At 38.4% G+C, this 25367-nt stretch overlaps 1 protein-coding gene and 1 non-coding gene across 27 annotated transcripts in view; both read right to left on the reverse strand.

The window, feature by feature from the left end:
• Positions 1-1574: 1574 nt before the first annotated feature.
• CYRIB (CYFIP related Rac1 interactor B) overlaps positions 1575-25367 on the reverse strand; it is a 154613-nt gene continuing 130820 nt past the window's right edge. For all 26 annotated transcript variants that reach the window (XM_070630949.1, XM_070630955.1, XM_070630965.1 and 23 more), the window contains 8 exons: positions 21299-21404; positions 14896-15032; positions 13743-13820; positions 11359-11475; positions 10365-10444; positions 8988-9114; positions 7474-7544; positions 1575-2318 (listed from right to left, as the gene is read on the reverse strand). In XM_070630949.1, the coding sequence (XP_070487050.1) occupies positions 2255-2318; positions 7474-7544; positions 8988-9114; positions 10365-10444; positions 11359-11475; positions 13743-13820; positions 14896-15032; positions 21299-21404 (780 nt within the window). In that variant the 3' untranslated portion in view covers positions 1575-2254. The remainder of the gene's footprint in view (positions 2319-7473; positions 7545-8987; positions 9115-10364; positions 10445-11358; positions 11476-13742; positions 13821-14895; positions 15033-21298; positions 21405-25367) is intronic.
• Positions 24320-24444, reverse strand: LOC139085373 (small nucleolar RNA SNORA25). The gene has a single exon (XR_011543646.1). It is a non-coding gene; the product is annotated as a small nucleolar RNA SNORA25 (small nucleolar RNA).

A 25367-nucleotide genomic window follows, 5' to 3' on the forward strand; every position in this document is an offset into this window, starting at 1 on the left:
TATTCCAGCTGCGACGTTACTTTCATTTCTATTCACTCACTCCATTCAAGCAGTCACTTGGCACCTGCTCGAATTTGGGTACTGTGCAAGATCCTTGGGATACTGAGGGATCATCAGACGCGGCTCTTCTCTCAAGTTCTCACCCTATCCTCTCATAGGATCAGAAGAGATACCTACAGGTGCAGTGAAGTATCAGAGGTGTTTGACGAGATGCTTGTGCTAGACTCTTAGGGCTGCCAGAACCAATCACCACAAACTAGGTGACTTAAACAACAGAAATGTATTCTCCCACAGTCCTGGAAGCCAGAGGTCTGAAATCAACGTGTCGGCAGGGTTGCTTCCTTCTGGAGGCTGTAAGGGACAAGCTGTCCCATGACTCCCTCCCAGCTTCTGGTGGCTGCCAGCAATCCTTGCTTCCTTGGCTTGTAGACACATTGCTCCAGTCTCTGCCTCCATTCTCACATGGCCTTCTGCTTTGTGTCTGTTTCCCCTTCTCTTGTAAGGACATGTAACTGGATTTAGGGCCATTCTAATCCAGGATGGTCTCATCTCCAGATCCTTAACTTAATTCCACCTGCAAACCCTTCTTCCAAATAAGGTCACATTTTCAGGTTCCAGGTAAACCTATCTTTTGGGGGGCCACTATTTAACCCATTACAATACTCTCAGAAGGTGCCTAGAAGACATGCTAATGTTATCCTGAAGGCTTCGTGAAGGAGGTGACACAAACTGGTCCTCAAAAGATGAGAGCTGTTGCTCAACAGAAGGACATGAGGGAGGAAGAGGATAACAGGCTCAGGGACCGGCCACACCACAGTTATGGAAGTGCGACCCCACATGCAACAATATAAACAGCAAGCAGCTGAGCCCGGCTGGAGGGCAGGGTGTGAGCGGGAGAGCGTGGGAGGAAGGCCAGAGAGGGCAGCAGGGCTTCCAGGATGAAGGGCTGTGGGAGTCAAGATTCCGCACTATTGAGCCAGAAGGTTTTGATGGAAGGCCCTGGGATTCTCTTCCAGAGTTAACCCTCTTAACTGTCTCACAGCTCAGAAACTCTTCTCATTAAACAACCAGCATGGCTGGACTAAACAATCTTTAAGAAGCTTCTCCCAATGATGACATTCAGATTTCATGATTAAGCTTTTATGATCTTAAAATAACACACATGCTAGTTTTCCACACTAGTGCGATCACGGACTTCAAGTTCCCCTGGGAAGTGCCTCCTGGTATTACGGGCAGTGCTTATCCCACACGCTCTGCTGCAAGGTGCTGCCCTTGCCTTCCCGGGAAACAGGAATCAAGGAAGAGGGCGTTTTTCCTTCTACAACTACATCCAGACAAGACTAAACCAAGAATAAAAGTCAAGCTAATGATAAGCTCGCTGGTCTCACTGCAACTAGCAAGATTTTAAAAGCAAAACTGTGTACAGAGACAATAATGAAGAAATATACTATTAAAAGGACCCAGCTCCCCCTAAAAGGAGGGAAAATTGTGCAATGAGTGTATGCATTCCATAAAAATAGACACAGGGAAAGCTTTAGAAACCTAAAAACAAACATCAGTGAACCAAGCCACACTTAGAAAAATGAAAGCTGATTTTTATTTTATCATCAACAGCCATTCTTTAAACATGAACATGCATACGTAATACTCTACGCACACATCACAGTTTGTAACGTTAGTTAATAAAGGTTAAACACACAACATACATCCTTACAAAAAAAGTCAAAATGCAAACTTAAAACTTTAAACAAAAGTCTTACTAATTTAAAAAAAGTTTGTGTTGGGTACCATTTGTACAACACAGTTAATTTAAACATTTTCATTTTGGCTGCACATGAAAAAAGCGGCAGTAGAAAATAAAGTCATTGAGGGTTTTTAAATAGCAGAATAGGCAGTTTTGCCATGCAGGAGAAGCAATATTAAATATTAGTTTTCAAAAAAAATCCACATTTAAAAATATTTAGTTCAAGTCACAGAATTTTTCTCAGTAGAGACCCCAATGCAATGCATAATTAGCTGCCTTAGATGGCCTGTTTGAAAGGACAATGTCCCTTCAGAGTATAACTTTACTGATTTTGGCACAGAAAAGAAGTCTTAAGAACAAGAACATGATTAAAAAAGAGGGAGGAGGAACAGAGGACAGAAATACAAAGCAAGAGTAAATGAGAGAGGAATTGCAATCACTAAAAACTGTGCATTCCCAGTCACTGCAGAATACTGTCTTTGTCTACAGCAGGTGCTTGTTCCAGAACTGTTATTGCAGCATAGATTTAATTTGCTTGGAGGTAGTCTCATCATTCAAATGTTTTGTCGTGTACCTAAAAGTAAAAAGGACATCGATTTTAGGGAATTTAAAACGACAACATTACCTGCATTGAGTTCTAAACTACCAAAGATGAGCAACTAGCCAGGGAAGGCACCTCTCACAAATCAGGCCTCCTCCCAGCTTTAACCCTGTTCAGGTTCTGCCTACCTTAGCCTCCCTACCGCTTTTCACACAGAACACCCAACAGCTGCTTACCTTAGCTGTTTACCTCCCTGAATCGATCTGGTTCAATTCTCAAGTAAACAATGAGCTGTGACATGTCACCCACAGGAACTAACTGTTACAGCCAGGAGTCTGCAAATCACGGCCTGCAGGCCACATCCAGCCCACCACCTGTGTTTTTGGTAAAGCCTGTAAGCTAAGCATACTTTACATTTTTAAATAGCTAGGGTAAAAAATCAAAAGAAGACTATTTCATATTAAGATGTACAATATATGAAATTCAAATTTCAGTGTTTACATAAAAGGTTTTACTGGAATGCAGCCATGCTGATTCATGTAAGTATTTTCTAGGGTTACTTTCTTGGAACAATGGCAGAGTTGAGCAGCTATGACAGAAACCATGTGGCCCACAAAGCCTAAAGCACGTGCTTACTCTCTGGCCCTTTAGAGAAAAGTTCGCTGACCCCTGTTCTATTCTGTATTTAAGTCAGCTCAGCTACTACAGCTGTAACCGTCACATCCCAACACGCTTCAATTCTCTCAGCACCTTACTTCTAGGCAGAGGTGTTTTGCTATAAAGCATATAAATCCAAATAAAGAATCCAAAAAAGAATCACTAAGAGTGATTATTTTATGAGAAGATTCACCATAGGATTCCTCTACATGGCAGAAATTCAATAAGCAAGCCTACTACGTGTTAGGCACTATTCCAGAGCTTACAACCTAGCAGACAGAGAAAGATGATAACACATGAATACTCCAGAAGGGGTAAACCTAGGAGGAAAGTACTAGATGGGGCCACAGAGACCAGGAAAGAGCAGGTCACAGGGACACTACAGGCCACAGTGAGGAGTCTGGAGATTCTTCGAAGTGCAGAGACGCCAGTGGAGGACATGAAGTGGGGAAGTGCTGTGTGATTTCATTTATGTTTTCAAAGGATCACTCTGGCTGCTGAGGGAGAACCGGAGGGAGCAGAAGGAGAAGCAGAGGGACCAAGCACGGGGCTAGGCTATGACAAAGGTCTAAGAGACAGATGACCAAGGCTTGGACCAGATCAGCAGCAATGGAAACAGGTGCTCAAAAGCTTGACTGCGGGATACATTTTGGAGATAATTTAGACAGAACTAAATGCTGTTTGGTTAATTTGGCTTACAAGAATTTCACAAATAATCTTTAAGGACTATATCATTTTAAGCAGGTACACACAGATAGCCTTTCTGTGTTAAGGAAATTAAAACTCAATTCTTGTTAGGTTCATTTCAAATCAATTTTAAAAACTGAAGAAAGGACCTATACTCAAGTAACTGTTTGGATAGGTAAAGAAACAAAGTATCTGATATACTCTCTACAGTTTTACTTGGAAGTCACTTCCCACTGTTCCCACTTCCCACTGTTCCCACGTTACTCAACAGATCCCAGTGTGCCTGGCACATGACAGGCGCTAAATAAGAACTTGTGGCTGGAACATAAGGAGGTAAGCAGCCAGGCTGGAAATGAAAATCCATAAAGGAATATTAATTAAGAGGTCGGTGACGCAGCAGACTTAACCCGTGATTCAGTTACCAAGTGCAGATAAAGTATACATAGCTACACATAATCCTACTGATGTCAGGAGAAAAGAATTTTCAACATCCATCCCTTCATTTCTGTTTCCGCCCCCCTCTTTTGTACAACTGGATGATGCAAAGAGCCGAGTAACATGAATAACAAAATTTCCACTACAGAGTACTTAAAAGTATTACTACTCAGCAAGGTACTGTGACCGTGCAAAGTTGTAAGTGCTTTTCTCTCTACTCAGGCACAAGTTCTCGTTCCTTCCATGGGATGTGGTCATGAGTTTCCACGGGTCTCAGATCCTTCCCCAGACAGAGTCAATGGAGGTTATGACATCACCACACTGCATCAGGAAAAGGCCAGTAATGTCTGAGGTATGTGAAAGTAATGTATGAACACGTATGGCATCATTTGACTTTGTGCACAAAAAACAAGTCCTTTCCCAAGTGCATACGACTCTTCTACTGAAGGAAAACTTATTTACCTTTACTCTTAAATTTAATAAAGAAGGCAACTGTCTAGCACTGAACTTTAACCCCCCAGCTCCAGCTCTCTCCTCTTATGCTTAAAGGTATTTGGTTCCATTTCTCCACCTGTAAAATGTAGACATAACTTGTTGCCTTCTCATAATCACATACTGTAAGCTGGAGGTACTACATAATTACTACAGAAAAGCATTCAAAATAAACAATATATATATGCACAATTATACTCACATTTAAAATAGTTTGGTTATTAACTGTTGGCTCTTAGGAAAACTATGGAGTGAACATCTCTAGTAAACTGGGTACTCACTAAAAAAAATAGTAATTCAGCAAAAAGGGGTTCCATTTTGTAGAGGTGTAAATAACAATTAAAACTTGCACAGCACTTTTGGGATTACAAAATGCTTTCTTAACAGTATCTCCTTTGCTCTGAGTGAAGCACTCTAAGGGCTGGTTGATTTAGTTTAAGCAGTGTTTCTCAAAGGATCAGCATTACCTACGTCAGCCGGGGCGTGTATTTAAAATGCAGGTGCCTGAGCCTACGCCAGACCCAAGGAAGAGACGCTCTGGAGGTGGTGCCCTGGGAGTGTGCATCTTTCATATCCACCCAGGCGATTCCAAAGCACACTGAAGTTCAAGTACATAGCAAACTTAAGGCTCAACAGTGTGACATCATGTATTTGGGATTTCAAGAATGAAATCCTGAATTTGAAAAAAGGCTCCAACATTTACTTAGCTGTATAATCTTTAGTCTCTCCAGATCTTAAGGTAACTCTTTTGTACAACGGAGACACCTCCAACACCCCATAGCCACACCTGCCTCACAGAGTTATCTGTGGTGAAGATAAGTCCTACATATAAAATTGCGCTGGACATTGACAGTGATATAAAAATGTTACTAATTATAACCACCACTCCACAGCATCAACTAAACTAATTAGCCTTATAGAACTTTCCAGGTGAAAAAATAAGAAGCAGACACAGAATATGGTCACTAAGAATACAGACAGTTCAAGAGTTGTCACTGCAAAAAACCTTCATTTTCGAATTTTTAGTTTTTATAAATATATATACTTTTAATATATATACGTATTTTTTTGCTGAGGAAGATAGGCACTGAGCTAACATCTGTGCCCGTCTTCCTTTATTTTGCATGTGGGATGCCAGCACAGCATGACTTGATGAGCAGGTATGTAGGTCTGTGCCCAGGATCTGAACCCGCAAACCCCAGGCTGCGGAAGTGGAGCATGCAAACTTAACCACTATGCCACTAGGCCAGCCCCTCCATTCTATATTTGAAAAGAAAACCTAAGGGAAGTGCCGGCAGCTCCCGCCTCACTGCTGCTTCTCCTCCCCTCTCCCTCACAGACTGCTGCGTGGAGCCCTCAACTCCATCGCTCACTCACTGCCACTGCCCTCTTCTGCCCCAACTCTAGAGAAAAAGACATTGACCTCCCTTTACACTCTAAAAAAGAAAAGTAAACTCTTGGGTTTTTAAATTAATGTTTTAAGCATAGTCCCTTCAAGGTAAAGAAATAACACTAAAACCTTCTGAATCTCAATTCTCTCTTACTTGTTAAAAAAGATTTCCTGTCATTTGCCGGCTTCAGAGTCTAACCAATCCAAAAGAAAAGGGCTTGGGAGAAGTCAGGCTGCCTGGACCCAGTGGGCGTTCGTTCAGCAGGGGACCAAGTAGGAAAGATTCACACCACCATAAATACTGGTAAAACCAATGAAGTTTGCATTGCAAAAACCTCAGGAGTAAAAAATTCTAAAAAGTAGACTTGGTTGAAATGGATGAAATAGCGTAACATTGTAAGAATTTTTAATTGCTTTACTATGTCCCTTAATCTTTCCGATGTGCATTTAGATTATTTAGGTTATCGCTGCTTACAGAATAGTTCTCATAACCTTAATAAAATCATTTGATGGTTCCACTCAGCTGAAATGACGCAGCCTAGATTTCACTTTATGACGTACCAGGTGCGACTAAGTATTCAAGAGGAATACAATCTGTTTTGCTCACAAAATATGCGGGGAATATAATAGTGAATTGGAAATCACTTCATTCTATTCTGTGAACTACAATGCACTGCAGTGAAACGCAAAGATGGCCTGTGGCCTCAAAAAGTCACTACATAAATATTTCTGTGTTCATATAATTTTTGTGCGTAAACCCCAAATAATCAAGTAATGAGCAAATCATCTTGTATGTTAGGGAAATTATATCACCAATTAAATCTCTGTAGTCAAGATGTTATAATGTGTTGAGATTTTCATTTAAAAATATTCCTTCATTCTTAGCTAAATCAAATAGTCTATGCTGAGAAAAGACCTCAAATAATGACTGTTTTTTCACTATACAAAATATACAAAAATAATAGAGATCTGTATTTCTGAACACAGAAATGTAATTACACTATATTAAGGGAAGAGAGTTAGTTGTAAAACAGTTTGTATGGTATTATTTTGTAAAAAGATAACTACTATATAAACCTATGACTATCTTTAAGTGTAAAGAAAAAACCTCTACAAGAACATATACCAAAATGTTAACAGCAGTTTGTTCCAAAATAGTGAGATAATATGACTTCTTTTTCTTTAAATGTTCCTGTATTTGATGAATTTTATTTATAATTAGCATGTATTACTTTCATTAAAAAATAAACGATAAGCATCTCTGCTTTAAGAGAGGCAAAACATGAAAGCCAAAATCTTCAGCAAAGAAACAAAACTGCTACTCTCACTTATGTAAACAGACACACACACCACTTCATTATAAAAATCCTGTAACCAACATTTGAAAGCAAGATTACCAGTGAGCAAAACAAGATCTTTGCATTTCTACATGGAACATTTATGTTCACATCCTTTGCGCTATTCACATTTGGAAGCATTTTCTTACATAAACTTTTCCTATACACATGCACATGTACATATACACACCTGAGAGCATTGAGAAGACCTTCTACACTATTAGGAGGTTGGTCCTTAAGAACTTTGATACAACCTTTCATCTGAGGAAAAAAGGAAACAGAAAAGGTGAAACATCTTTCTTTTCATCTAACATTCACTTTCAAAACAGTAATACTTAAACTAGCACCATAATTACAGAACTCATAAGAAATTACACATTAGAAATGTCAAAATAATTATTCTTAGAACAGGAAGAAAAAAAAATCTACCCAAGTGTTGTTATTTTCAGTTTGTCAGCCAAACAAAACTTCCTGAGAACCCAATCAGTCAAACTGAAGCACCACCCACACTCATGAGAAACTAAGGGTCAGCGAAGGGAAGACTTCCTGGAAAAGGTGTTGAGTAACGTTGGAAAGGACAGAATGGACACGCTGGCAAGGAAAAGAGGCAGACAAACGCCATAACAACAATAATGACGTACATCACACACAGAGGACAGAATTCTGCAGGGCTGAGACGACTCGCACAGGGGAGCGTACAGGGGCCTGGAAAGCCAGGAGCACTCATGTGGAACTGATGGGGACGGCAGCAGGGGCTTGTCACAGGCTATTAAACAAGGGAACAACTCAACGAAGATGGTACGTAAGGAAGATGAGCCTGGTTATTGTGAAAAACCACAGCATAGCAGAGATACCACAGGCTTTGGAAGCCATGGAGATGTGAGTTCAAAATCCCGCTCTATCATTCACTAGCAACTATACTACTTCATTTCCCTAAGCTTTAATTTCTCTATTAGTACGAGGGAGATAACACCTACATCCTACGAGTATTTTCAGAGTTAAATGGGAGAACAAATGCAAAATTCCTGGGACCCAGTAATCACTCAATAAATACTAACTCATTTCTCTTTACATAGGATGGCTATGAATGAAGGCAGGAAGACCAGCTAGCAATCAGCAATCTACCTATGAAATGCTAAGAGCCTGAACTAGCTGTGAAAGGGAAACTGGACACAATTCTCACCAAACACTGGTGATAATTCTGATGAACCAGATGTGACAAGGTGAGGAGAGAAATGACAAAACAGAGAAACCCAGGCTATAGCCACAATTTATGATGATTGAGGGGAGGAGGGAAAATATGTAGTTTTCAACTTTCTTCACTGGAGCACCTCTACTGACTTTTAATATACACTTTTGTTTGAAATGGGCTTTAGCCAAAGTAATGAAAGGATACAATAAAAAAAAATTTCGTATGCCTGATTATCTATTTACGTTGCCAAATATGCAGGACCACTTATGAGTATGAGGTTTCCCTACATGGAGATACTCTGAAAAACAATACAGTTATCCTTCAATCATTTTACATCTGTACACAGGCTGTAAGTAATACTGCAAGAGAGTAGAGGAGACCAAAATCCACCACTATCACAAACTATAAACCTGAGTTCTGCAACAGAGTGCAGTCTGCCAGCTCTTTAAATAAAAGTCTATGATTTCCATGTATGGAAATTATTGGGAATTATATAAAACAATATAACTTACATCAATTTTTGAAGTTTTGGCAAATGCTCCCACTGGATGTACATGGTCATAGAGTATTATGACACCCACCATTACCCTCAAGCAGAATGACACTGTCTCTTCATTTGTAAATCTGCTTCTGTATTCCCTGGAGGGTAGAAAAGATATGGATGGATGAAGCACATCACAAACTAATGAGCTGATTCAACTCTCAGCTGATGCTCAAAGACGTATCCTGTTGATCTCTAAAAGAGAGAACATTGTGCACCACCTCCTTCTCTGCATGAGATTCCCAGAGAAATGAGGTGGGTGGAACAGCTATCATTTACATATTCTGGTCTCTATACACACCTTAGTATGCTACCCATTCTGCCTGCAGGGGTCAGACAATTTTAGAGAAATTAAAAGTAGCCCCAAAGTACAAGTTGGGGATGGGCGCTTTGTAAAGGCTATTATGATTACTATGATGAAAAAAGTTACTAGCTTAACAGAGCAAGTATTTTTGCAATTTAGGGGCGATCTTGATCTAAACACATTATTGTATTACTGAGTTTTAATTTGCTAAAATTTAATCATATTCTTCTCTCATTTGGGAAAAAGAAAATAGAACTTTTGTCTATACAGAAGGCAGCATGGCATGGCAGAAAGTCCAGAACAAAAACAGAGACATCCAGGCACATGTGTGGGGTCATCCACTGTGCATTAGTCCCTCCATTTCCCAGGAGGTTGCTCCCCTAATTGGAATGATGATGATGCTGAGTAGTTGCCCTCTTACTTCATAAGGTTTTCCAGTAAGATGATGTATATTATAGTGCTTTGGAAAATAAAAAGCTCCACAAAAACAAAAGTTATCTAGTAAAACCATATATTATCCAGGAATCCAGGAGAGATTTTTTTCTGCCTGCTGTCAGGAAAATCCAGCCAGAAAACTTTGTGGTGTACACCATAAATGGTTTGAGGGAGAGGAGAAACCCAGAAGAGAATTTAGGTTAGTGTTTAAGAAAAAAATTGAAGACTGAGAACTAATACTGAGAGAAAAGGACAAGGAGAATAACTCTAACTCTCTACCAAACAGGCAAGGTTCTCTAGTGAAAAGGGAGAGAGAATGGTTATGAGAAGCATAACCAAAACTCATCCCCCACACCCAAAAAAGCTCCACAAAATCCCCATTCCAAAGAGTTTAAGTTAGTCTGACTGGTCTGAGGCACCTGAAAACCAGCTGTACTTCATACCTAACCACAAGCTACATTAAGCTGTCAAATTATTTTAATTTTGTTCATATGTTAACATTGGATACGTGGGATATACTTGATTTCCACCTTCCAAATATGACATATTCATATCTGGACAAACATTTCAACATGAAAGTTAAAGGGAAAAAGATCAGCTGATACTCACGGTGTTTCAAGCATGACTCTGCATACACTAGCCATGGTGCTTAGACAATCTGTGGTATTTTCTATCGGTAAATTTTTATTCTGTAAAGTGTATGGAAAACAAAAAAAGTAAAAGTGACCAACAGTTATTACTTATGCAGAATTTAAACTCAGCATAACACGAAAAATTAGCAACTTTAAAATCTGGTTCCTCCGGTCAATTTTGTAAAATGTGCACTGGATTCCGGGGACTGTTCTGAGCTCTAGGGAAACAGCTAGGATCAAGACAGCCAAGATCCCATTCTCCCAAGAGGCGCTTACATTCTAGCTGGACGGAAACAACTGCAACATGCAGACTGGGCCTCACAGGCCATGAGGTATATGGATTTTATCCTAAGGGTATTGGGATGTCACTGCAAACATCTTAGGCAGAGGATGAAGGGAATGTGGTTTATGTTTTAAGATTATTTGGCTGCTCTTTAGAGAAGAGATTACAGGGCAAGAGTGGAAGAGATAAGAACAGTCAGACATTAACACAGTACTCCAGGTGAGAGGATGGTAGACTGATCTGGAGAGGTAGCAAGACAGGGGTTAAGTTTTCAGATTCAGGGTGTATTCTGGAGGGAGAGCCACTAAGACTGTCTGATGGAGTGGATATAGGGGATGAGATAAAGAAAAGAATTTAGAATTATAACCCTTATTTGCTTGTACAGTGTTACTGTTAGTTGAGAAAGGAAAGACTGGAGAAAGGGCAGAGTTGGTGGGGGAAAAAAATCAAGACTTCAATTTGGTCATGATACCGTTGAGGTGTCAACAATACAACCAAAGAGACTGCAAACAGGCAGGTAGATGTGCACATGTGGGTGTCAGGGAAGGGGACACGACTCAGTGTATACACTGGGAGTCTATCAGCTTAGGGATGGGACTTAAAAGTCATGAGACTTGCTGAGGTCATCATGTATGCAGACAGGCAGGAGAGTAACAAGGCAAAGAACAACGTCCTAGACAAGGCTTACCTCGGAGACAAATTTTGTCGTGGCATCACTTAAGGTTTTCAGCATTGGGGTTGCCTCAGCGTAAAACAAAGACATTCGATTTGCCAATTCATTATTTACTTCATTTTCTCCTTCTGCCTGTGTGGAAAATATGAGTACTTGGCATCAGTTCATAAAGTATTAAATATAGTAACATTTATAAAAGAACCTAGGCAGAGTGCCTGTCTCATTAACGCTTGTTAAGTTAATCTAATAAATACTCTTATATTTTAGACCCTCAAGTACACATAATACTTAAATATTCTTTGAGAACACAAATACTAAAAATGACATTAAGCAATTTTTTAAAAGATTAACCTTTAAAATATTTTAAATGATATTAAGCAATTAAATAAAACCTTGATGGGCTGCCTAACGTATAAAAGGGATTGTTCTAAATTCCATGGAAGATAGGAAGATGACTGACATTGCACCCTGCCTCCACTGGGAACACACAAGAATCCACACAGCAACCACAATAACATGCTAAGAGATAATGATGGAAAAGGCGGGTGACAGAAACATTAAGTTAGATAGACTGGAAGAAACTAAAATGGACGCACAGAAGAGTCAGGCTTTGGCAAGTGAAGATGGGCAGGTAAACAACGTATTCCAACCAGTCAAGGGGAGGAGCATGTCCTCCAATGACTTAGCAGAATGTAATTCCGTGTAATTCAATGTATTCAGTGTAATAAGGGGCAGCAACTAGTGAAAGATAAGGTTGGGAAGGAAGATTGGGGTGAGACTATAGCTTAAGTTCGTATCTAAGTACGGGGAGCCACTTAGAGTGTCAGAAGAAAGGAATAAGAAATGAAGTCATTTTTTGGGGGGGGGGGGGGTAAGATTAGCCCTGAGCTAACTGCTGCCAGTCCTCCTCTTTTTGCTGAGGAAGACTAGCCCTGAGCTAACATCCGTGCCCATCTTCCTCTATTTTATATGTGGGACGCCTACCACACCATGGCTTGCCAAGTGGTGCCACGTCCGCACCTGGGATCCGAACCGGCGAACCCCGGGCCTCCGAAGCACAACGTGCGCACTTAACCACTGCACCACCAGCCGGCCCTTCAATTTTCTAAAGAAACTTAACTGACGACAGTGGGCAGACTGTACCAAAAAGGAAAAGACTCTAGGTCAGAAAATGAGTTCTACTGCTACAGAATGATTGCCAACAGGAGAGTGAGAATTAGGCTCTCAACTGAGATAGAAGTATTAAGAGATGAAGAGGGGGACAGGGAAGAGATCTGAGAGAGATTTCACTTGACAGTGACTGGATTTACTTATAATTACTGAAGGTTAAACACAGTACAAAGATGACTTTAATGTCTTTGGCCTTGAGTGATGGCAGGATGGCTGTCATAGAGGACTGGTGTTTTGCTTTTACTTATTTTATATGGTGGGTATAAAAAAGACAGACGATAAGGTCAGCCTCACAGCAGGACTTGGTCTATGCAAAACCAAACTGATGCAAACAACAGATGCTTCATGGAAGAGAAATCTTTCCTCCAACCCAGAGCCTATCTTAGAGAAACCACTTCAGAAAATATTTTTTCAATGAAAAAAAAAATGAACAGTATCCTTTGGTACTTTTTTCCAACCTCTTATGCCACCTACCACTCCTTGCATATTTACATAGTATTTCTTTATTAAACTATCTACTTGAGGCTAGGGCTGATCCTAGAAATTTCTCTATTTTTCACACCTATTAGTATGATATAGGTCCTCAAAATACCTAGAGAAAAAGATAACACTTTCTCCTTATTTAAGGTTTTATTCGTGGCATGTGACTCCTTAGAGGTAGAAACGGGTATTAAATAGCTTAAGATGAGAAGTCAAGAGACTAACAAGCCTAAGGAAATGAGAAGAGATGCTATGCTAGACAAGGAACGGGCACAGAAGCCATTTTCTCAAAGAACCAGATTGGGCACAGAAGTGCTCAAAGTCCATGACCTTGCTCTCCCCCCTTGCCAATGTTAGTACTTCTATCCCAGGTCAGTTTCTCTCTAGAATTCTTCCATTCTAAGAACATGGGGACAAAAAACTCATAAGTACTAACTCACAAAATTTTTGTGCAGTTAAAATGGGAATATAAAGAGAAATTTTATAACTATCAATGTTATACAGACAAAAAGCAATTTCATTGAAGTACTCATGGGAATTTAACGGACTAAGTAGAAAAACAGGTAAACACCATATGGTTTACTACATTTTGCTCTTTCTTCCCACAGCTGTGGTTGCCCATAATTACTAACTTTATTACTAGCTTTAACTTTATCTGAATGAATGAGCAAATGAACAAATAAAAGAATAGACAATAAATAAAGAGCTGGGTTATTATTACCACCCAGTAATTCAAAGCATTAACTTACTGGAACATTATTAATCCTCATACGACTCAACGTTCTTCTATAATAGCTGAAATCATTCTGTATGGCAGGATTTGTCATCTACAGAAGACATTTGTGAAAGAAAAAGGTATTATGTATAAATGATAGTGTAAAAATTAAGTGAAAAATCTACTAAACACAATTTTAACCAGTTAAGTAACATTCCCTAATTTGTAATACCATTTTAAGAACTAAAACTGGTATCCTCTAAGATGGCTCTTCACACTTAAATTATTTAACACTTTATTCAGTCCTTACTGAACATATAAAATTGTGCAGACTATTTTTTTTTGTCACAGTCAGTATACTTTCCTTCTTTCAATAATTTCAGGTAATAATACTAAAAGATTGTTTACCAAAAAACGTTATTCCCAAATAAGAACAAAAAGGAATACGTAGGCACTAGTTTTGAATTATTACAATAAAAGCATGTATATATGGTCAACAGAGCAACTGAACAGACTAAAATTTTATATACAAGCCACTTGTACATTAATAAGAGAATGGTGGTCTATGATAGAATCATGAAATGTTGGACTTATGAATTCAGCTCTTCCATTTTCTAGACAAGGAACTTGAGGCCCTGAAAAGTTAAAGGACCTGCCTTATGATTGGATCCTGTGATGGAGCCTGAAGTGGAACTCAGGGCTCCTGATAGGAAAGCCAGTGCTTATTTCTTTACACTCACTCTTTCTAACAATAGGACGTTTACACATAGATAGATAGGAAAAGAGAAAGGGAGAGAGAGAGAAAGAGAAAGGGAAACAACGAGAATGAGAGAGAGGGAAAGAGAGAAGAGAGGGAAAGAGAAAAAAAATACCCTAACATTTTTATATAAAAGAATATTGGGAAAAAATTAGAGATGAGCAGGAAAGAAAAAAATATTAGAAAAAGTCAGTATTATTTCAGAGAAGATTTTTGAAACAAAGTCAAATGAAGACCGAATATTCAGTCATTTGCTATTTGCTGTGCATATATCAAGAGATCTGCACAATGTTTACATCCAGTTTTCCATTTTTAAGGATCAGTAGATATCATTTAAACACATTTTAACAAGGTCTCCAGGCATTTCCTCCCAGTGTGCACTGAAAGACTCATGATTTTCCTAACAATCAGGGCCAGAAGAAAATCTCACCTTGAGTTCATCAAACCGGAGTGTAAAATGAAGAATTTCTGCAAACTGTTTAGCAAGAGCCTGCTCTCGCTCTAGATGCTGGGTAGGGGAGTATGGGGTACTCGTCAAAGCTCCCAGAAGACCTCTTAATGCTGCTTCTAAAGAACAAAAGATAAAATTGTTAAGTTGTTTGTATCTCTCTGATATTTGTTTATTAAAAAGTGAGCAATTTATAAATGTAATTTTGCTTCCCATAAAAGTAAGATCTCTTTAAAAGCCACACTAGCTAAATATAATCACTACAACTGAATACCATTTAACAGAATAAAAGCCTTAAGGGGACTAATTCAACTTTATAATTCTGTAAACCCAAATTCAAAATAATGCAGAAAGTGAATTTGAATTAAACACCAGGATCAAAGGGCAAATTTTATATTACTTTCACCATTCTACACAGTGTTGATTTTTATGAAATGGTACTTGTTACCTATAGCTGAGTAACTTCAAAATGGCTTTGGGTCCACAATCAAATCTGTACATGGCTATGAACAAATTACCAACTTGTCATACTTTGAATATGCTATTTATTTATAAACACAAACTGCTTTCTTTCAGCTACTAAAGGACACAAAATACTTGGTTTAATAATTAGCTTCCTGAGTGTCTTAGAGCTTGGTATTTCAGGACCTTAATATAAACATTCTAATGCATTACATAAATAAAATGGTCCCACTGAAACAAGCGTTATTTTTGGAATGCCAGACTAATAAATATTGTGTTTAAAAATGAAAATACTAATTTTTCACTTCAAAAAAATTACAGAAATCAAAACTAATTCTGATACATATTACAGAATCAGAAAAAAATGCTAGATTCTATTCAGAGAAAACAAGCTTACAGAGTTAGACAACAATCTGACAATAATGAACAAATGTCAAATTAACAAACAAATATTAATGATCATAAATTTATGTGAGATCATCAACTCAACTTAAAGAAAACCAGCTCTACTATTTATGAAGACCTAATTATGAATAACACCATACTATGCGCTTAACCTAGTCTCTCATTTAACTTTCACCATCAACTATTATGTGGCGTTACAGATGGGTACACTGAGTTTCAAAGAGGTTAGACCCCAAAGATATAGCTAGTAAATGCCAGGTGTTTCTGACTCCACAGCTCTATTTTTTCCACCATAATAAACTGTGTCTCTCATATAAAGCAATATTCTACCTAGCCTTCTGCAACCTTAAAAAATAATAATTTATGGATTATCACCAATAGTAGGCGCTTCTCATGCGTCTATCATGCGCCAGGTACTGAGCCAGGCACTTCAGAGACATTATCTGTAATCCACATGGTAACTCCAAATGATAGCTATTATCTTTTCTTAATACAAAGTCAGAAAATATATTGACTGTCTACTACAGGCCAGGCATAGGGGAAAAAACAGAGATGAAGACAGACAAGCCCTATGCCCTCATGGAGCCTAATTACAGAGAGAGAAGAAAGACAAATTATTACAGTTGTCATATGTGTTAAGAAGGAGAAGTACACGGTACAATAGAAAGGTATAAAAATGAGGCCTTACCTAGTTGAAGGTTCAGGAAAAGACCTCCCTGAATAAGTGACATCTGGGCTGAGAGTGGAGTGCACTAAGGATGAGCAAGAGTTTGCAAAAAGACAGGGCGGGGAGCCAGAGCCTGAACTGAGCAGAGCAGGACATAGCAGAGGAACTGCAAGAAGACCAATACAAGTGGGAGAGAGAGGGCCAAAAGGAGAGGAGCCTAATAACATGCAGATAACTTGTGTGCTATATGAAACACCCTAGCCTTGTCATCCTAACGTCCCTGCAAAAACTATTTAAGCATGGTATTGATATCATCAAATTAGCATTTAAAAACTCCACTTCATCTGCAATGTGGAGAATGGATTAAGGAGTATGGATGGCTTATAGAGGTGCAAGACAGCATGTGAAGAAGATCAATTAAGAGAAGAAACATTTTTTGGCTATTTTGAAAAATGATTCACTTCTCTCAATATTCATTCCACGTGTCAGTGTTAATGTAAGTGGAAAGCAAAGTTTGAGAAATATGGCAACCTCAAAAACCATTTTTAAAAAGCCCAAAACATCAGCACTGTTACAGGCTGTTAAAGAAAAAAAGAAATGAGCATTTCCAAGGTTTTATCAAGCCTCAAGGTTAATTCCACCATTCACAGTGTTCCACCACTTTGGGGAATGGGAGACCCCCTCCAAGGGGTAGAGTCAGGTCTCTTGGCTGAGTTGGGATGGCCAATGACCATAGTTGGAGAACGTCTGTCCATGAATGGCTGAAGCCCTCAACAGTAGACCTATAATAGGGAAACTCCAGATGCGAACACTGTTTATCTGCCTTTGAAGCAGCTAGATCAGCCTCTTACCTTGGAGGCCTCTGCTGATACAAGACAGTCCTACCAGCCTACAATGCCCTGAGTCAAGAGAGGAATCAAAGACTGAGGATCCCAGAAGGTGGCCCAGGTCTCTGGCTGAGTTGGAAAGAAAGGGAGGTCAAAGAAGAGATGGCATAGAGACTGCTCTCTCTGATGAAGCTCCTAAAACAAAATCACGTGGTTATGATTCGCAGAAAAGGTAAATGACAAGGAGGAAATTAATGGACTGCTAAGCCCTAATTTCTGGAAGAAATGAGCTGGTAGAGCAGTGCAGACACCAAAGTTATATAAGAAGGTTGCAAAGAAAAGAACTGGGAGAAATAATAAAGACAGATTAGGCCAAAAGGTAGAACAAGAAGGGAAAACAACTGGATGACTGGGAAGAGAAGGCCTTTGCAGAAAGTTGCCCTTTAAGAGACAAGAGCCATTTAATCTCCACTGCCATCCATTTACTATCAAAGACCAGTCCTTGACTCCTCAGAAGAAAATCCAAAGGATGTGAACTGTAGGGGATTGAAAACACCAAGAGACATGACCACAATTATTGTGGGCACTTTGGGACCTTGTGAGTAGATTTTGATAAAGTTAGCCCAGTGAAAAGGAGTCAACATGTTGGAGAGACTCACTCATTATGACTCCTAGAGGCAGTCCCTACAGCCAAGTCCCTAGAACAGGAGGAAGACTGAGGAAACACAAAGCAGTTTGTCACACAACCCTCCCTCAGGCAGCCACCTCAACTGGGAAGGCCTCAGACTGAAACAAGCAAGTATCTGATGTTTCCCAGGCCCGCAAGTTTCAACCCTGTCGGCAAAGCTCAGAATCTTCCAAATTAGTCAAGTGATCCCTTCCCGATGCCTCTATAAATATGCAAATTGGCAAGGGATCAGAGTCCCTCTTCTAGATTGCACCCCATGGTACATCTGTAGTGCTCAGGCCAAGCAACAATCTCCTTGGGATTGCAAGATCATGAAGGACCATGCACATCATCATAGCTGTGTGGTTCTCTGTGTGCTATCTATGGTGCTTAACCTCATCTCAGGCTCAGCAGAGAGGTAGGAAGAGAAGAGACAAGAGAGGTTTAGTGGTATATAAAGCAGAGGGCTCAACAGACTGGAGGTGATAGGATACTCGAGCTCAGAGAATTTAAGTGATGTGACTAAGACCACACAGCTAATAAGCAGCATACCCAGAATTCAAACATAGGGCACTATGCATCCAAAGCCTAAAATCCATAATTATTGCTTCTCCTACATACCCAACCCATATTTGCTAGATCAGATGTGTATAATCATTAATCCATCACGCATTCACTCACTCATTCATTAAACAAACACTGAGTTTCTATCATATGCAAGCAAGGATATGCATCATGTCAGCAAGGAAACTGGAAACATTATTAACCAGGTTATTGGCCAAGAGATCTTAAATTTGTACTTTGCTCCTAACTTTACAGAAGCCCCTAGACTACAAAAATGAAATATATTACACAAGGCTCCCACATGACAGCATAACAATTGATAGCTTTTTGCTATCAACTGCCCTATTACTATATGCCTCTGCTGAAATGGAATACAACACCATGATGGAACACACACCACTAGCCTGTTTTAACTCCAATAGTTAAAATATAAGAAAACATCTAAAGCCTGATTGGTTTGGCCTATTAATTATTCTTTTTTTACTGGCAAATGCTAAGAGACCAAGATAAGCTTGAATAGGACCCGAGCATCAGCCAAAGCAATTTAACTTCAAATGCAGCTAGGAATTAGCAACAAAAGAAAAACTCTAAATAAGTAGGAGTCAAGAGAACCAAGATTAAAAGACGTAGGCTCTCTGAGGTTACAAGGCTACAGACCACGGAGAAATTTGATTGAAAGGCAAATAGTATGAAAGAACTGATTGGCATGCTTGGGAAAATAACTTACAATTCTTATTTCTAGTAAGAAAGACAGTTTACACAAACACTTCTATCTCCACTATTATTTGTGGTTTTTTTTTTTTTTTTTTTAGTAATTTATCTCTTTCTCCTACACAGATATAATCCTGTTGAAGGCAGGGATCATTCTTATAATTCAGTTGTGTTTTGTTTTGTTTTTTTTTTAAAGATTGGCACCTGGGCTAACGACTGTTGCCAATCTTTCTTTTTTGTTTTTCCCCCTGCTTTATCTCCCCAAACCCCCCCGTACACAGTTGTATATCTTAGTTGCAGGTCCTTCTAGTTGTGGGATGTGGGACGACGCCTCAACGTGGCCGGACGAGCGGTGCCATGTCCGCGCCCAGGATCCGAACCCTGGGCCGCCGCAGCGGAGCGCACGAACTTAACCACTCAGCCACGGAGCCGGCCACTATTTGTCTTTACATTTAACAGTTTGTACTGCATCTAAGAAAATAGAGCCATTCTCTTACTTTTTTCTAAAACATAGGCATTTTTTTTAAAATAGAATTTTAATTTTAAAACAGTCACATAAATGGCCAAGTAGCTAATATAAAGGTATAAGAAGGGCAAGATGCAAAAAACTAACAAGTGATAGGGACCTCCTGCCAACTAGAAAGCACATGTCCTAACTAATAAGCACAGAGATGGTTTGCCACTGAGCTCTGGCAAAATGAGACGCAGATCAACTGATCAATTGTTGCGTAAGCTACTGATTTTCCCAAAGCAACTGCAGACTTCGAAAAAACAAGAGAATATAAAACTCGAATAATTACCAATTTTTAAACCTGGCAACTAATTAGGAATTTCTGCTTTTTCCCTTTCCTGGGAAAAATGATTCAGAGATGAGAATTGTGCCTTCAATACAATAAGTAAGCAAAGTTGGAATTCCCTTGCTTGGAGAGGGAAGAAGGCAGAGCAGGTAAGATTGAGCTGCTTCTATAATTTGAAAGACATAAATTGGAAGAGTTTTACCTGGTGAAGTTGTGGGCTTAGTGGAAGAGCGGCATACATGTATGTCAGAAATATGAGACATTTAATTTTAAGTTATTGACACATGGTTTTGTATAGTTTTGATTGGTGAATCATATAAACATGCTACACATTCTAACTGAATACATACGATTTGATAAGAAAAACAGACTATAAGATAGAAGTCAACTGGGCCAAACAAATCAAATCTTAGGTCTAAACTCAGCTTATGAGCCCCAGTTGACTTAGACTTCTATCTTATAGTCTGTTTTTCTTATCAAATCGTATGTATTCAGTTAGAATGTGTAACACGTTTATATGATTCACCAATCAAAACTATACAAAACCATGTGTCAATAACTTAAAATTAAATGTCTCATATTTCTGACATACATGTATGCCGCTCTTCCACTAAGCCCACAACTTCACCAGGTAAAACTCTTCCAATTTATGTCTTTCAAATTATAGAAGCAGCTCAATCTTACCTGCTCTGCCTTCTTCCTTCTCCAAGCAAGGGAATTCCAACTTTGCTTACTTATTGTATTGAAGGCACAATTCTCATCTCTGAATCATTTTTCCCAGGAAAGGGAAAAAGCAAACGGTTTTGAATTCTTTGGGCTTCAGTAACTCCGTAGACAGCTCTAGGTATGTCATTAGCTTCCTATTTCTCATCATGTACAGTTTTAGATACATGAACTGATGATAATCAGCAACGATTTTAAGATCACAAAATTCTAAATAACCCAGGAACCTGAGGATTAGTTCCCACATATGGGAAAGGATCTGCTGTAGAGCTGGAGAGAAATTCTACCAAGTGGTTTCTCATAACAGGACCCTTTAGGCTGCAAAGAAATCAGAGATTTCCTTGTGGAAGTTATAATTTGTCAACGAACATGGTCTAAGTGAATTAAAGACCTGGGTTCATAAGGATGGTAAGACGATTATGCTAAAACCTTATAGTCTAACAAACTGGCCTTACCTATGTAACATAAATTTAGCAATGTGAACACAAAATACTCTAAATAAGTTCTGGTGTCAATAAATGTCTTTTTCACTAGAGAAGTAATTACAAAACTTTCAACTTACCTAACCTCTGAGAAAATTCATAAAATTTCTTTAATTTGCCTACTAGTGGAACAACTGCACCCCATGCCTTCTCTTGCAACTTCTCATCTGCTGGATGCTGGATTGCCTTCAAAATCCAAAGAATAAAAATAGTTAGATTTTAAAAAATCACAACGTTATTTTTACATTAAAATACAGGTTTCGGCAAATGGAGGAAACCCTGGTAATAATCTATAAAGTAAGGAATAATGGACCCAGGGATGCTCAGCTTCGCAACTCCATGGCTACTTTATTTTATTTTGTTTTTGAGAAAGATTAGCCCTGCGCTAACTACTGCCAATCCTCCTCTTTTTGCTGAGGAAGAGTGGCCCTGAGCTAACATCCGTGCCCATCTTCCTCTACTTTATCTGTAGGACGCCTACCACAGCATGGTTTTTGCCAAGCGCTGCCATGTCCACACCTGGGATCCGAACCGGCGAACCCCGGGCCGCCGAGAAGTGGAACATACGAACTTTACCGCTGCGCCACCGGGCCGGCCCCTCTGTGGCTACTTTAAACCTGCTATAACACACTCTTAGTCACCCTTGCAATGGATATGGATATAACGGAATAAAAAACGACACACTCTATGTTCGTTAAATATGCTTTGATACTTTTAGAGTCACAAAAAGAAACAACTTTATATTGTTTCCCATATCACAGACAGACTTTCTTAGTAGTTCTCTAAGAATTATTTTAGTGGAATAAAAGGCAACCAAAAAAGTAAGGCAATAAATGAAACAAGACGCCAACTCTCGGAACAGGCCAAGAAACTTTCATTACTTCAAATTGTAGGGTCCAAACTAGTTTTAAAAAACCTACCAAACACTTAAGAACCTAAATCAACCTAAAAAATGTGACGTAGAAATTGTCAAAGATTCTTATTCCCTATAACTAAAATCCTATTCTGGAATCCAAATTTTCTTAGGCTTTCCTGAATAAGACGAAGAAAAACTAATTTCAAATCAGAAAGGGGAGAAAATGAAACAATCTAGATACTCTAATATGAACACGAATATGCCTCTTTCTTTGCCTGGTCTTTCAAACCATAGGTAATCTTTTGTGAACACAGACGGTTGCTCCCCAAATATATTTTCTTGCTTTCATCTTCCTTTTTCTTACAGATGCTTTTCTTAATCCTTTATGAAACAAGGCTTTCTTCAACAACCTGGCTTGCTTTCTCTAACATCTTCAAACAAGCTAAACTGAATATTTCAAAGGGACTGTGCTATTGTCCTGATGTATATAAAAAAACTCCTTTTAGCCTCAAGCCCAGCCTCAGCAACGTTTTATATCAAGTAGTAAAAATCTGTTTATTTTATTTATTATTCAGGAAATAAGCAAACAGAAAAATTTTTTAATGTTCCTCTCTTGAGAAGCCTATCCAACTTTTCTCACAAGGATCTAAAAATGATTTTCTAAATATCTACTCATGCCATATCAAAATACTCTAGCAAATGCCACCTATTTTCATACCTTAGTAGAGTTAACTATTTCCCTGGCTCTGTCTTGCCTGGATTTAGAACTGAAGACACTGGCTGCTCTTTTATGACAACATTTTATGGTTCTTTTTAATTCTGGTTCATTCTCCTTTCACACCAGTTTGACTGCTGTTTGATACTGTTTTTGGTACAGCACCCCTTATAGACCAGCATGCAAAGGGCACTTAGTAAATGTCAATGGTAACGTCGTCGTGGAGCAGTATTCTCTTACTTTCAAAGCTGTTACAACTGTTATGGATATTACAAAACATTCGTGGAAAGTTCTCATTCTCTCTCTAGTGTTTTATCCTAGAGAATAAGCTTTATTTATTTAATAGATTCTATCTTAACTTTTATTCTATTTTAGAGTCATGTTTAACAAAATGCTATTTAAACAAAATATATCTCATTCCACATCATTAGCATAGTGATAATGGTAAACTCAATGTATGTTCTACATGTCAGGCACTGTGCTATGCTTTCTTCATGGAATATCTAACTTTATCCTCAAAATACTTCTATGAGTTACTTTCACATTTTTACTACCATGAATAAAGTGGCCATAAAATTTTTTACATTTATCTTCCTCTTGAATGGTAGTCTTTCAGAGAATTTTTTTTTTAAAGATTGGCACGTGTGCTAACATCTGTTGCCAATCTTTTTTTTTTTTCCCTTCTTCTCCCCAAAGCCCCCTGGTACATAGTTGTATATTCTAGTTGTGTGATTTCTGAGAATATTTTCTAAAATGTTAAATATCTGGTGCAAGAGTACAAATAATTTTATAGATCTTATTTTACACATTGCCAAACTGACCTCCAAAAAGACAACCAATTTACAATACCACTTGCATTAATTAGGACAACCTGTTTCTTCATAAACTAACCAATTTTGAGCTTTTAACAATTTATCATTATGTGTAGTAAAACCTGACAGCGATAGGCACTTAGGAGCAAATCTGAACATTCTCTATTGTCTGTGCATTTTCATAGGTAGAAAGGTTGTTCTACCAGTCTATTAACTCTCTACACTGACCTGTGACACACATGGGGGTGTTATCTGTTCTTTGTATATTTCATATATCTTCTGCTTTTACTTGTACCTTCCTTTCTTAATTTAAATTGTTTTTCTACTATTCAGAAATCTTTCTGTTTACAGATAAGCCCAAAAAATGATATGCTTTCCTCAGTGAAAATTTCTTCAACTGCTTTAATACACATTTATCCCTCATCTATCAAAGATTTAAATTGTTTTTTAACACGAGTTTCTAGCTCACATATTTTATTTACCTATTTTTCTGTCCTTAATTCCTTTACCCAACTGTTTAATGGTGAGATCTTTGTAATAATTCTCAAAGCCTGATAAGGTGAATCTCTTACCATTGATTTTTATTCTCCTGTTATGTTTCAGTGTTCTTCAGTGTTATTTTTCTATACAAACTTTTTTTTTTTTAACTTTGAGACCTTAATTTACTTTCTCACATGTCCAATCTAGGAATACTGTGAATGAACTATATGTTGCCACATTTTGTATCTCCTCAGGAAACACAGCACTACTGACTGACTGGCATCCTATGGAGAACTCAATCTTTGGTCATAGCGTTAAGAGCTCCTGGTTTCACAGCTCCATAAGCCCTCTTTGAAATGACCTATACATAAACTTTTCTGTTATTTTATTCTCTTCTAGAAGATTACAACTAAATCTTAATATGTACTCAATTAAGTTAATATAAAGACTTTGGGGAAAACACTATTTTTTATTATAGTGAGCCTTCCCACACATAAGCAGAGTAACCCTTCTACCACTTGGGAAGATTTTTACAAATCCTAAGAGTTCCACTTAAAAAAAAAAAATCAAATAAGTAATGGTGTTTGTCTCTATAATGAACGAGATTATTTTTTCTTTATTGTTTATGGGAGATAAGTATAACCAGATGATAAGAACTCATTTATAACACAAACTTTAAAGAAGTTTAATGATATAACACTGATGAACAATTGAAAAATAATTTTTAGCACTAACACTTAACTTAGAGACACTATGAAACATTTTTAGAACAACTTGTGAATTGGTGTGACTTATAGGGAAAGAAGAATTTACCAATTAGTAAATTAAGATCCTGCTTGATCATTTAAACCTTTACTTTCCATAAACGTTTTATTTTTCAAAGTATGTTTAAATGTTCAGAGAACTTGAATTCCACAGAAATTGTTACATGCCTTGCTTTACTGAGATGTTAAGGTTTTACCTAAGCTAATGATGTTGACAAGATTAGTGTAAAGCTGTTGTCTTTATTTCTTCAACAGCCGCTAACTGCTTACAAGCACTGCACCAGGTGCTGATAACACAAAAATTAGTCAGAGACCAGGTTCACCCTCCTCAAGTTGGAGGCACAGTGGTGGAAAAAGAAACGTCAAATATCAGCGGTTTAAAAAAAAAAAGTGATGGCTACCATAAAAGAAACGTGTGCAAATTGCTAGGGCAAAAGAGGAAGGGGGAAGCAGGAGATTTTCGGGATTTGAAAGAAGGCTAGGAATTGAACAGGAAAAGAAACAAGGAAGGGCATATTCCAG

The sequence above is a fragment of the Equus przewalskii genome, chromosome 8 (assembly GCF_037783145.1).
Source record: "Equus przewalskii isolate Varuska chromosome 8, EquPr2, whole genome shotgun sequence".
NCBI classification, from domain to species: domain Eukaryota; kingdom Metazoa; phylum Chordata; class Mammalia; order Perissodactyla; family Equidae; genus Equus; species Equus przewalskii.